General features: G+C 37.4%; 1 protein-coding gene across 3 annotated transcripts in view; it reads right to left on the bottom strand.

Moving 5' to 3' along the window:
• LOC115223424 (beta-secretase 1) overlaps positions 1-14,561 on the bottom strand; it is a 44,854-nt gene that overhangs the window by 16,141 nt on the left and 14,152 nt on the right. For all 3 annotated transcript variants that reach the window (XM_029793958.2, XM_029793955.2, XM_029793956.2), the window contains exons 2-4: positions 4,260-4,683; positions 3,146-3,234; positions 811-1,027 (exon numbers count right to left, since the gene is read on the bottom strand). In XM_029793958.2, the coding sequence (XP_029649818.1) occupies positions 811-1,027; positions 3,146-3,234; positions 4,260-4,541 (588 nt within the window). In that variant the 5' untranslated portion in view covers positions 4,542-4,683. The remainder of the gene's footprint in view (positions 1-810; positions 1,028-3,145; positions 3,235-4,259; positions 4,684-14,561) is intronic.

Below are 14,561 nucleotides of genomic sequence, written 5' to 3' on the forward strand. Positions count from 1 at the left end.
AAGATTGCTTCCCAACCACATGGTTTCCGGTTCAATCCCATTGATAGGTACCTTGGACAAGTGGCTTCCATTACAGCTTTGGACTGACCAAAGCTTTGTAAGTGGATCTGGTAGACGTGTGGTATGTTGCCACATGTGCTAGTCGCCCCCATTGGTCTGCTGCCGCCAACTTCTGTGGAGATGAAGGTTATTTATCTCTTCATACCTCACTGAACGTACAATGAGAAGAAACAGTAATCAATGCACGTAGTAGAGTTTATATATCGGAACTACAGGCCATAATGCTGACCATTCCTATCTAGTCACTGGCAATACACTGTGATCCAAGTGAAAAGAATTAAGGTCTCAATGAGCTGGCCAGTGATGGTGACCATTTGAATTTGGAAAAATAGCAGCAAAATGTCCCTTAAATAATGTCCTATTATCATTAAAAAAAATACATATTGAAGAATGAAGTCCTAGATATATGTTGTATAAAAGGATGGTTACGACTGAGATATATTTTATCACGGGTCTGCTAGCCAATGATGAAAAATGTGTAGACGGTTGTTATACAACAATAAGGAAGGACAAAATCTGATATAGTCTTAGATACACAATGTTTAAACCAAAAGAAAAAAAAAACAGGATGATCTAACTGGAATATCTTTGGTAATAGGTCTGCTGTATCAGGTGTAACCCAGGGCTAAACCACAACTTAGATCTTGCTATCCATACAAAGGACTTTCTTATTTGCAGGAAACAAATCAAAAAATGTTTAAGCAGCAAATGAATAAATATTCAACACAGAAATGGCTTCAGCATATTTACCCGTGCAATTTCAGGATAAGCAAGGCCTAAGATTCCCTGCCAGCCAGATCCATTTATGAAGAAGTTCTTTGATTCGGTGATGCAGGCTATGTTAGCAGTAACTGTAAGGTTGGTCAGATCAGCCAAAGTGACAAGGTCTGTACCAAGACTTCCTTTCCAAAATCCTTGAGTGTACGACACTTCCACTTCTGTAGAACTGCTCTTGTATGTTGAAGACCTGAAAAAGATGAGATGAAGATTATATATCTTTGTTTGTGCGTGTATGGAAATATGTGTATATATATATATATGATGGTATATGTGTGTGTGTGTGTGTGTGTGTGTTATATTATCATCATCGTTTAATGTCCACTTTCCATGCTAGCATGGGTTGGACGATTTTGACTGAGGTCTGGCAAACCAGATGGCTGCACCAGGCTCCAATCTTGATCTGGCAGAGTTTCTACAGCTAGATGCCCTTCCTAACGCCAACCACTCCGAGAGTGTAGTGGGTGCTTTTAACATGCCACTGGCACAGGGGCCAGTCAGGCGGTACTAGCAATGACCTCGCTCAAATCTTTTTACACGTGTCACCGGCACAGGTGCCAGTGAAGCGACGTTGGTAACGATCACGCTCGAATGGTGCCCTTTTACATGCCACAGGTACGGAAGCCAGTTGGCTGCTCTGGCAACGATCACGCTCGAATTGTGCTCTTGGCACCCTACTAGCACAGGCATAAGTGCCAGTATCTGTATATATGAATGCACATGTGTAAGTGTATAGTACTATGTTAAGAAAATACAAGTTTGAAGGTCTTAAAAAGACCAAAGGCCACACTGACTAATGTAGTTCAAGAAATACTATAACTGAATAAAAGACAGGATGGTCACAGTTGAAATGCCTTGTGATAATAGAATGGTAATGATGGAAGGCATTCATAGAGTGGTTAAACAACAAGGATGGACAAGTTGAATAACATCTAAGAAATGAAATCGGGATTGTTATAACTGGAATCAATGTCATGGTAAAAAGGACCTCAAGGCCATTGTTAAATGTTTAATAAGTGACCTTCCATACCAAAGCTTGTCTGTTACAAAAGACTGACTGAAAATACATAGTAATAATGATAACAACGATTATTTTTTAATTAAATCATTACATGCTAAATCTACGATCTTTGTCAGTCCTGTAAGACAGGTGAGATAAATGCAGCTAACATTTAGTTTGAATTTCTGTGTCTCACTCACAGATACAGCACAATGACTGTGGTAAGATTTGAACCTTTAACCATGCGATCAAACAAATCTTGCAATCGTTTTGGCACAAGGCCAGCTGTTTCAAGGACGGGGTTAAGCCAGTTACATTGACCCCGGTGCTCAGCTGGTACTTTATTGATCCCAAAAGTATGAAAGAATTTGAACTCAGAATGTGCAGATGAACGAAATGCCACTTAACTGCAGCCATGCTGGAGCACCACCTTTAGTCCAGCAAATCGACCCCAGGACTTATTCTTTGTAAGCCTAGTACTTATTCTATCGGTCTCTTTTGCTGAACCGCTAAGTTACGGGGACGTAAACACACCAGCATCGGTTGTCAAGCGATGTTGGCGGGACAAACACAGACACACACAAACATATACACATACATACATATATATACATATAACGATGATGATGATATATATATATATATATATATATATACGACGGGCTTCTTTCAGTTTCCATCTACCAAATCCACTCACAAGGCTTTGGTCGGCCTGAGGCTATAGTAGAAGACACTTGCCCAAGGTGCCATGCAGTGGGACTGAACCCAGAACCATGTGGTTGGTAAGCAAGCTACTTACAACACAGCCACTCCTCTGTAACTTTTTTAAAAATTTTTCTGGAAAAAGGGAAATATCTCCTGAGATTCAGCTTGGGAAACTACATTAATATACCAAATAAAATTTTCAATTAATTTTGAATTTTCGAAAATTGGCAACCAAACTGAAAAGATCCCAGAGAGGCAATATTTATCCCCACTTAAACGTGGATGTTTTATCAGAACAAACTTTACTGCAGTAGATACCTTGAAAGAATTTCTCAAATGGGCTTTTGGTGCAAAATGCATGTTTGTTTATCTCCCTGCTGTGGACAAGAGTGCATTTTACACCAAAAATCAATCTGAGATTTTTTACTCATGGTAACTCATGGTAACTATAGAACAATATAAATTGTTCTAACAGGATATCAACATTTAAGTGAGGATGAGTATTACCTCTTAGTATTAATACTGTTTCTGTCGTTAAGAAATATTTTTCAACAGACAATGAATACTGATGTTATAGAGAGAGAGAGAGAGAGAGAGACTTACTCTTCTTTGTGGAAGTATTTTGTGATAAGATCATTAGGAGTCGCTGCTATAGCAAAGTTGCTACTTCCTGTGTCAATTAAGATGTTCATCTGCAACAAATAATACGATTGGATGATGCATTAACAAATTAAAACAAAATAGAAGGATGCTGGTAAACATGATAACACTGGAGACATAGTACGTGAAAGAGAGAGAAAAAAAGAGAGAAAGGAAGAAAGAATGAGAGAGAAAGAGACAGAACAAAGAGAGAGAGAGAAAAGAAGAAATGAAGACAGAGAGAAAGAGCACGTTGGTGCAGCTGGCTGAGATAGCACAATGCTAGATATTTTTAGATCAATTGTTTTACATCAAGTCAGACTCAAGAACCGACTACGATTATCATTCCTTCATTGTTGGAATAAGTTATATAATAAAATGGATCTTGGTCAGAATTTCTGACTATGAGTGTTCAGTTGTTTGATCAACTACACTGCCAGGCTCACTGTCCAACCCATGCCAGCATGGAAAACAGACGATAAAGGATGGTGGTGATGATGATGATGTATACACCTTGAAGATATATCCTCATAATCTGTTTCTTGTATTTTTTATTATATAACCAATGTCACTGGTTTCAAATTTTGACACAAGGTCAACTGTTGTAAGGGAGAAGTTAATTCGATCACATTGACCAAAGTACGCAACTGGTACTTTTGTTTATTGACCTCCAAAAGGATGAAAGGCAAAGTCAAACTTGGAGGAATTTCAACTCAGAATGTAAAGACAGACGAAATACTGCTAAGCATTATACCCGGTGTGCTAACAATTTTGCCAGCTTGCTACTTTTATACTCCATGATATTAAAAGATGATGATGATAATGATCATTACGTCAACAGCAATGACGATGATGAAAACGATTAACCTAATTTCCGTTGACAATCGAAACTATTTACTGAAGCTCTGACACTGTCAGAAAAGCTGTTAACCTTTAAAGAACTTCTTAATTGATGTAAAAACTTTTCTCAATTCTGATTTCATTTTTTAACAAATGAATAGACACAATAATACTCAAGCTTCATCATTAACATTGACAAGTTAATTAAAAAGAAAAAAAATGAGGAAGATTAACTGACCTTCTGAGGAGGTTTTCCAATACTAAACTCAATGTAATAACCCTGTCCTGGCTGTCCATGTAGGTCCCTGGATGACATAAAGTAAGGCGTTTGCTGGGATCGACCAGTTTCTGGGAAGATTTGTAACTTGTTTATAGTGGTGGTTCTAATTAATGGAACATGTATAATTGATGAGTGGCTGCTGATAATATTTAATAATGAACTGAACACAAGAAGGATAGACCATCTGGCTTTGAGAAACCAGTTTGGTAGAAGTGCTGCAGCAATTCCAAGAGCTTCCATGTTAACTGAGAAGGACGTTGTACAAATTCTCAGTTAAAATTTGGTGTGGGCAGTTTTATAGTATTTTATTTCTCTGTCATCTCTTTCAAAGAGATGAAAATGCCAGGTTACCTCGGCATCTTCCTGAATGGATGGAACAATTCTGGAAAATACAAGAACAAAATTTTAGCAACAAGAAGAAAAAAAAAAAAAATTAAATTAAAAAAAGGTAGTCACCCCCACCCCCAAAATAAATACATGCACTATATATTCATTCTTCATTTGTTTATTGCTGTTCTTATTCTAACTTACATCCACTGAACGGAAACCTTTCGTCACACACCTGCGACCTCTTCAGCGACACTTTCTGCCTTCATGTGTGCTCTAGCTCTACTTATTTCATTATGAAATAAGTGGAGCAAGACACACACACACACACATATATATATGTATATATATGTGTGTGTGTGTGTCTATGTGTGTATGTCTTTGTGTCTATGTTTGTCTGCCCACCACTACTTGACAACTGTGTTGGTGTGCTTACGTCTCCATAACTTAGCAGTTCGGCAAAATGAAACCAATAGAATAAGTACTAGGCTTTAAAAAATGTCCTAGGGTAAATTTGTTTGACTAAAGCCCTTCAAGGCGGTGCCCCAACATGGCCACAGTCAAATTAGTGAAACAAGTAAAAAAGTAAACAAATAAAAGAAAAAGCTCCAAGTATTTCAGCAACATGCAGGTTGCCAAGGACCTCCTATTTGACCAACTGGACAAGAGCTGCCAGTCATAGAGGGAGCTGTTGCAGCAATATAAACATGTCTTCAAAGTTTACAGCAGTGTGAACTCTCATGTTTTAATAATAGACTTGGATGAAACAAACACTGAACCTATTTTGATCTCCCAGCTGAAATCCTGTTCCACAACAGACAATCATATGGTCTCTTCAAGTTGAACCTGAGCAGTAGTTGGCCAGACATGACAAATTCATCCTAAAACATGAGAAACACAAGGCCAGAAACAGCTACTATGCCTTCATTTGTCACAGCCATACTTATCATTACTGTAAACAGTCCAGTCCGGTATCACAGGGAACTGTATGATACATCCAACACTGATATTGCAGCTGACATGTGTAAATGCATGCACGTATGTGTATGCATATATAAGGTACATAAACATAAATTTAGGTCTGTGTGCATATACACATTATATAGTATGTATGTATGTGTCTATTATGTATTATCATTATTTAACATCCGCTTTCCAAGCTAGCATGGGATGGACAGTTTGATCAAAGCTGGTAAGCCTGAGAGAGCTGCACCAGGATCTAGTCTATTTTGCCTTGGTTTCTACAGCTGGATGCCCTTCCTTATGCCAACCACTTTACAGAGTGGATGCCTTTTATATGTCACTGGCACTGACCACAACCATGAGTTCATTTAGCTTGAGATGTCTTTTCAAGTAAAGCAAATCGCCAGAAGTCTTGGTCACTTGTCATTGGCTCTGCGAGATTCAGCAACCAAAGATCATATTTCACCACTTCATCCCATGTCTTCCTGTCTGTGTATGTTTATATGTATGTGTGTATATATGTGTGTGTGTGTGTGTGTGTGTGTGCATATGTACCTGATGTATATATGTGTATATACATACATTATATATGTTATTGTGTTAATAAAAATTAGAAAGTAAATAATTTGGCTAAACACATATGTGTTAATGTTGGTTTTATCTTTTGGCTTGTAGTTTTTGATTTTTGTGAATAGAGAATTGGGTTGGAGGGCCAAAAACTGAAGACCTGTGTGTGGGTGTGTGTGTGTGTGTGTGAGTGAGAGAGAGAGGGAGAGTATGTGCATGTGAGAGAGTGTAGATGCAATTGTGTTTGTGTGTGTGAGAAGATGAATGTGTAAGAAAGAGTGAGTGAGTGAGTGAGTGAGTGAGAGAGAGTGAGAGAGAGAGAGAGAAAATATGTGTGTGTGTGTGTGTGTGTGAGAAACTGTAGATATGTGTGTGTGTGTGTGAGAGAGAGAGAGAGAGAGGAGAGAGAGAAAGAGTGTGTAGATGTGATTGTGTGTGAATGCAATTGTCTGTGTGTGTGAAAAAGAGTGTGTAGAAGCAATTGTGTGTGTGTGTGTGTGTGTGTGTAGTCTGTTTTACCAATTTCAAAGAGTGGACTTTTACAGCTGGTCATGTAATACATCTCACATGTTAAGCAATCAGATAGCGGCCACTCACTGTCACCACTCCAACCACCACCATCACCACCCCCGGGCCCCCAGTCCATCTGTACCCTTATCGTTACAACAGTCTCCTGACAACTGATATAAATTCTGCTAATTTACCTGTTTTGTGGTGATAGTATAGGTGGTGGTGGTGGTAGTGGTATGCTGCTGGAAGGAGATTGATGAGGGCAGTGGTGATGGTGATGCCCTGCTCAGTGGCGGGAGGGGGGGGAGCTTGGCTGGACTTCACATTACCAGTCAGATATAAATTATCTCCTGGTAGTCGTCATAGTGATGGTGATGTATAATAGCAACATGTGGTGGGGTGAGAGTACTAATGGCGGTGCATGGAGATGAAATTTAAAGAAAATTAAATGATTATGTATAATACACAATCTTGGATACACATAATCCCATATCTACAAGCACAGACAAACATTTGCAACTACACACACACATACATACAAACATTCACTACACACCACTCATGAATAATCACGTCGATACACACACATACAAACTACATAGCTTCACACACACACACATACAAACTGCATATCTACATAAACACACACACATTCACACAAACTACATATCTACACACAATCACATATACACACACAGAAACTACATATCTACACACAATCATATATACACACACAGAAACTACATATCTACACACAATCATATATACACACACAGAAACTACATATCTACACACAATCATATATACACACACAGAAACTACATATCTACACACAATCACATATACACACACAGAAACTACATATCTACACACAATCACATATACACACTCACACAAACTACATATCTACACACAATCACACACACATTCACACAAACTACATATCTACACACAATCACACACACATTCACACAAACTACATATCTACACACAATCACATATACACACACAGAAACTACATATCTACACACAATCATATATACACACACAGAAACTACATATCTACAATACACACACACATACAAACTGCATATCTACATAAACACACACACAATCACACAAACTACATATTTACACACAATCACACATACAGAAACTATATATCTACAATACACAGATACAGACACAAACACACACACACACACACACACATGTACAAAGTGCAAAGCATAACTAAAAGACTCGAATCTCCACTTCCATCCCCAAGTAATAAGATGCAGATAAAATACAAAACTAATTGGTAAAAATAATTACGACTAGCTGTATTAATTAATTATGTTACAGTGAAATATATAACAAATTATCAGTGTCTGTTCTACTCAGAACAGTTTGGGTGACCTCTTGTTAAACTATGTGACCATTCAATGAAGGAACCTCGTTTTATCTGCTAGAAATAGCAGCCAATTCTCATTCAAATCACACATAACTTTAAAAAAAAAAAAGAAGAAAGGGCACATTGGATTGTATTGTTCACCTTAAAAAGATGGATGATCACAACTGGACTCGTTTAGACCATAGGTCAGTGTGTGAGAGGTGAGGTCAGCATCTTAGATGACCAGTGGTGTCGGTAGGAGGGTATGTAGGGGGAGGGGAGGTGAATAACAAAGAATTTACTAGAAATTGAAAGAAGAGTGAGAAGGAAGATCTGTGTTTTAAACCTGAAGCTAATTTTGTTGTTATTTAACCCCAGGTAGCTCTGCTCAAGCATACCTATCGCCAAAGACCTTCTGCCTGTAACCATTCTTTATTTTTTTCCTATATAGCTGCATGGCTGTGTGGTAAGAAGCTTGCTTCTCAACCACATGGTTCCAGGTTCAATCCCACTGCATAACACCTTTGGTAAGAGTTTTCCACCATAACCTCAGGCTGACCAAAGCCTTGTGAATGGATTTGGTAGACAGAAACTGAAAGAAGCCCATCATATATATATATATGTGTGTGTGTTTGTGTGTGCATGTGTCTACTACCACCATTTGAGAAACGGTGTTGGTGTATTTACATCCCCATAACTTACCAGTTTGGCAAAAGAGATTGATAGAATAAGTACCAGGCTTTACAAAAAATAATAAGTTTGACCAAAGTTTTTCAAGGCAGTGCCCCAGCATAGCCGCTTTCTAATGACTGGAACAAATAAAGGATAAAAGATATACCAAATCTAGAAACACGTTATTCAATGTTCTTTACTTTGAAAAGTTTACAATGAGATTACATATCCACTGATGATGTTCAATGGGATAGAAACTCATCTGAAGTTGTCTCCCATACATGACAAAAAATATTAGTTATTAACCATTATCTTGTCCCTATACTGTACATATTATTTTACTCTAAATTTTTAATTATCTTTCATTACCATCATCATCAGGGTAAAGAGTAAAGACCCCCTTCAGTCATGAATAACCATGGGATTACACCAAGAAAGTTCCCCTCCAAGATACAAGTCCAGGCAAGGTTGTTTATGGAAGACCGGCAATTGCTCATGCATACCCTCTCCATGCAACAGATGTTATCGAAGGGAAAGGCAAAGGCTGATACAGCTTGGCACCAGTGACGTCGCAACTCATTTCTACAGCTGAGTGAACTGGAACAATGTGAAATAAAGTGTCTTGCTCAAGAACACAACACACCACATGGTCCAGGAATCGAACTCACAACCTCATGAATGTGAGCTCAGTGCTCTAACCACTGAGCCATGTACCTTCACCATCAACAGCATTGATTTCATGTCAGTTATTTTTTTTCTATGCTAGCATGGATTGGACAATACCTGCTGAGGCAGTCTTCTATGGCTGGTTGTCTTTCCTGACACCAATCCTTACTTGTTTTTAAATATTTTTTTTTATTCTACAGGTATTTTACATGCTGGTGCCACATAAAAAGCAACCATGCTGATGTCACATTAAAAGCACTCATTCTGGTGCAACGTAAAAAGTACCCATGCTGGTGCCACATAAAAAGCGCCTGTGCTGGTGTCATGTAAAAAGCACCTGTGCCACATGAAAAGCACCTGTGCTGGTGCCACATGAAAAGCACCTGTGTTGGTGTCACATAACTAACACCTGTGTTGGTGTCACATAACTAACACCTGTGCAAGTGTCACATAAAAAGCAGACAAGCTGATGTCATATTAAAAGCATCCATGCTGGAGCTACATCAAAAGCATTTGTGCTGGTTCCATGTATAAAGCACTAATGCTGCTGCTATATGAAAAGCACTCAGTACACTCTGTACAGTGGCTGGCATTAGGAAGGGTATCCAGTTGTAGAAACAATGCCAATCCGGAGCATGGATAGCTCTCTGGCTTTCCAGTTTCAGTCAAACCATCTAACTCATACCAGCATGGAAAACGGATGTATGATGATGATGATACATATACCTCTTTGTATGTAGGAATGCATATGGACATCCAGTTTAGTGTGGGATGGTTCCCACACTAAAGGAAAATGAAAAAAAAACAATAAAACAAAATAAAATAAAATAATAATCATTGAACTTAAGTGAGTCTTCTTAGCAGAGAATATTTTTTAAGTAATTGTACCAATCCTTGTTTAGTGGATGGAACTGAATTATATCCTGTTGCCTATAAAACAGCTCAGGTTTCCCACATAACAACATACAACAATGTATTACAGAAATAAACTGACACACACAAACACACAGAGATACATATATACATATGCAAATATACACATACAAATGCATGCGTGCACACACACACACACGCACTGTTCATACTAGACATTTTACTTCTTTGATAAAAATATAAAAGTTAGACACAAAACAAAGAAGAAAAAAACAGGTTACAGTATTAAACCTCACCTTCCCAACGTCCTGTAAAGTGTGTCATTTTACTGTATGTGTGAAGGTGGGGAGGATAGGGGGATTATAGTTTCAACACATCCAAAAATAAAAAAACCACAAAATCGTTTACAAAGCATGCATGAAAACAAATATACAAATATAGACACACACACTCTAGGACTATCCTCACACATGCATCAGTGTTTTCAAAAACCGTAGAATATATAGCTAGGCACAAGCGTGGCTGTGTGGTAAGATGCTTGTTTCATGACTGGGTTCAGTCCCACCGCACAGCACCTTGGGCAAGTGTCTTCTACTATAGCTTTGGGCCAACCAAAGCTTTGAGAGTGGATTTGGTAGATGGAAACTGAAAGAAGCTAGTCATCACTACTATGCAACTCAAACAGTGATAGACATAAGCCAAAACATAAATAACAAATAAAATATTATAATTTTAATTGAATTTATTTCAATTGAATTTAAATATAATTGTAATTCGAATTTAATTGTAGCCATGAAACGTACATAGCTTTTTTACTTATTATATATTGATTATTCAATTATATTATACTTTTTGAGATCTAGTTTATATGTTTTATAAAAATATATTTTATTTGTTATTTTTGTTTTGGTTTATGTCTATCACTGAGTTGCATAATAGTGGTTTTATCTCTAATTTATATTTTATATAATTATATTGTGAAATTTGATTTAATACTAAATTGAATTTTTCCCTGTACGTTTGGAGTTATACTCCCTAATATTATTATTATAATGGATTAGTAAGTGCAGACTGGCACATAATGATAAGAAATGTGTGTGTGTGTGTGTGTGTGTGCGCGCATGCGTGCGTGCATGAATGTGTCCATCTCTTGGTATACTGCAGATGTCTCAGTACAAACGCAAAAGCCAAAACTTACAAAACAGGATTTAACACAGGAAAAGAAAAAAAATTTGAAACTAAAAATACAATACTGCTGTGTAGTTAAGAAGTTCATTTTGCAGTCACTTAATTCCAGGTTCAGTCCCACTGTACAGCAACTTGAGCAAGTTTCTTCTACTAAGACCCCAAACTGACAAATGTTTTCTGAATGAATTTGGTACATGGAAAATATATTGTGTGTGTGTGTGTGTGTGTGGAGAGAGAAATGAGAGAAAGTGAGTGAAGGGAATGGAAAAGATAAATCCAGACTACATATGTTTCCAAGTCAATCTGAATGTTTTATGTAACTTCTCAAACACATACACAGCTTAACACTTTTTTTAGGTTGAATTATTTGCAGTTGTCATCATTGTCATAAAGAAAAAGTGTAGAATTTACCCATTTGGTCACAGCTGAATGGTAGGTGGAAACCAATGAATTTCATTGGTCATTAGACAAGCTGTTTCCACCTAGCATCCTGTTGTAGCTGAATTAGTGAATTGTTCACTTTTCTTCTTGCAACAATGACTTACAACCAATGGTAATTCAACAAAAAAAAGAGCTAAGTAGTATTTATATGTGTTATAAGTTATGGTAAGACATATTGAGATTGGCTTGCAAACATTTGTAGTTGGGATTTACCTCCTCAATTCACTACATCCTTTAATTTAAAAATCACTATTATCACATAACTAACAATCTTCATTGCTAAACCAGGAGTTGTATAGCGGCAGTCATATTATTGAAATTTCCATCTATTTTGATATGGGACAAAGTGTATAACATATGCTGATTAATAAGCTTTGTTGATCAAGTACCATCCACTTTTTGTCATCTGTACAAGCCATTTCTTTGTTTGATGCTTACTGACTTCCTGCACCAAGATCTTTTTGAACCACACTACTCTGTCATCATTTAATGTCCATCTTCCATACTGGCATGAATTGGATGGTTTGAAGGACCTGGTAAATCCAAGGACTGTACTTACTTGTGACGGCATCACGAACCATGGCAGCCCACGCTCGATGGTCCTGTGCGAGGTCACTGGAAATAGCGAGCCATTCGCGTTCCATCTGCGCAGACCAACAACCTGCGGACCTGAGAGTTCGGAGAGGTCCTCCTTTATCATCGTTGCCCAGGTCTTCAGCTGCTCGCCCGTGCGTTTGTGCCAGTTGGGAAGTGGAGGTGGTAGGAGGACATCGTGAATCAGCTCACCCTCTGGACACTGGGACGTATGACCTAATTACTGCCAAAGGTGGTCCTACCTCATATTAAAATTAATTTGTTTGAAATTTTAAGGCATTTCCATTATTTTGTCCAACCCCTGTATATAAAAATTCAGTCAAATACATTTATATATACAGACACACAGCACAGATTTTTGTCAGTGAACAGGTCGCGGATTTTAGCGACGAAAATATTTTGACAAATTAAACTTAAATGTTGAAGTGAATCGAACGGCTTTTGTGTGTTTCTTAAATGGCTTACAAACACCTTCCACGCTGCAATTGTTTTATATATATATATATATATATATATATATAGGGTGGCCAAAAGTCATGCACCAAAAAATTTGATTTTTTTTTTTTTTTATATGTATACATTATTATTCATTTTGTTCATCAAATACAAGTACACTTGTATTCATCACTATTTTATTTATTTTATTCAATTTTAGAAAAATTGAAGTATGTCTGACAATTCCAGTGCATATTGAATTTTATTTTGTGCATGACTTTTGGCTCACCCTATATATATATGCACACATACACACACACACGAGAAAGAGAAAATCAAATACAACAGTGTGGTTGTTATCCAACTTGTTACTATTCTATTCCCTGGTGTTCTAATTTCAATACTAGAATTAGCACAAACCTCATCATCCTGACACCCATAAAGTAATAAATCCAGAATGGTAAAGACTAGGTAAGATACCAAACTGGATACGGTAATAATCAGACAGTGTAGGGAACAGGATATTCAATAATGATAACAGTTACTAATGAAAGTCTTGTCACCAGTAGACCATTGTGTCTATGGCCAGCACTACTTGATTCATAGTGGCTGAATCAGCCTGGTTCTAAGTTGGTATCACATGGTGAACAGTTAAAAATCACCTACACACTTAACTTTTCTCAATAAACAAGTCCACCAATGTAGGAATAGTACCTATTTCTTTATTACCCACAAGGGGCTAAACACAGAAGGGACAAACAAGGACAGACAAAGGTATTAAGTCAATTACATCGACCCCAGTGTGTAACTGGTACTTAATTTATCGACGCCGAAAGGATGAAAGGCAAAGTCGACCATGGCGGAATTTGAACTCACAACGTAACGGCAAACGAAATACCGCTAAGCATTTCGCCCGGCGTGCTAACGTTTCTGCCACAGGTAAAATAAGTCACTGTTGTAGGCCATGGCAGTTTTGCAAAATTGCAAGTCCTTCATTGCAAATATGACTACCACCTGACTATGCCCTCAATTCATTTTAGGTGAACTCTAAAAGGACATCGCTCTTTCACACACACATACCATAAATCAATGAGACAGTTATATTGAATTTCTGAACTTGGAACACACCATAAATTGAACTTAGTATGCAGTACTTTCTTCTTTGTACTAGTCATATAAATAAACTCGTTCTCTCTCTCTCTCTCTCACTCCCTTTGGTCTCTCACCAAATATATATATGTTTATTTATAATGTATGTCTGCCTGAACAGCAACAGCTGCCAGTTGATTATAAAAATTCTACAACTTGCATTATTGAATACTAAGAGTCACTTTATTCTTTGATCCAACCTCCTCCTTAGTCCAACCCACAGAATCCATAAACCGAATTATTCTATAGAAATCCAATAAACATACATATATTGGGTTATTTGGTGAATTTTCTTCTCATTTTGGCCATTGTCTTCCCATTTTTTCCTTCTTCTATGTCTTTATTTAAATTTACTTATTTTAAACTGGTTGGTGTGAAACTACAAGCTGTCACACTTGTTATGGAATGTAAAACGATTGATCGATGTAAGAGTGCAACATCAATATAACAAAGACTTCTCATTACTAATACATCAACAAGTAAACATTTGTAATTATCATATA

The sequence above is a fragment of the Octopus sinensis genome, linkage group LG23 (assembly GCF_006345805.1).
Source record: "Octopus sinensis linkage group LG23, ASM634580v1, whole genome shotgun sequence".
Classification (NCBI taxonomy): Eukaryota; Metazoa; Mollusca; class Cephalopoda; order Octopoda; family Octopodidae; genus Octopus; species Octopus sinensis.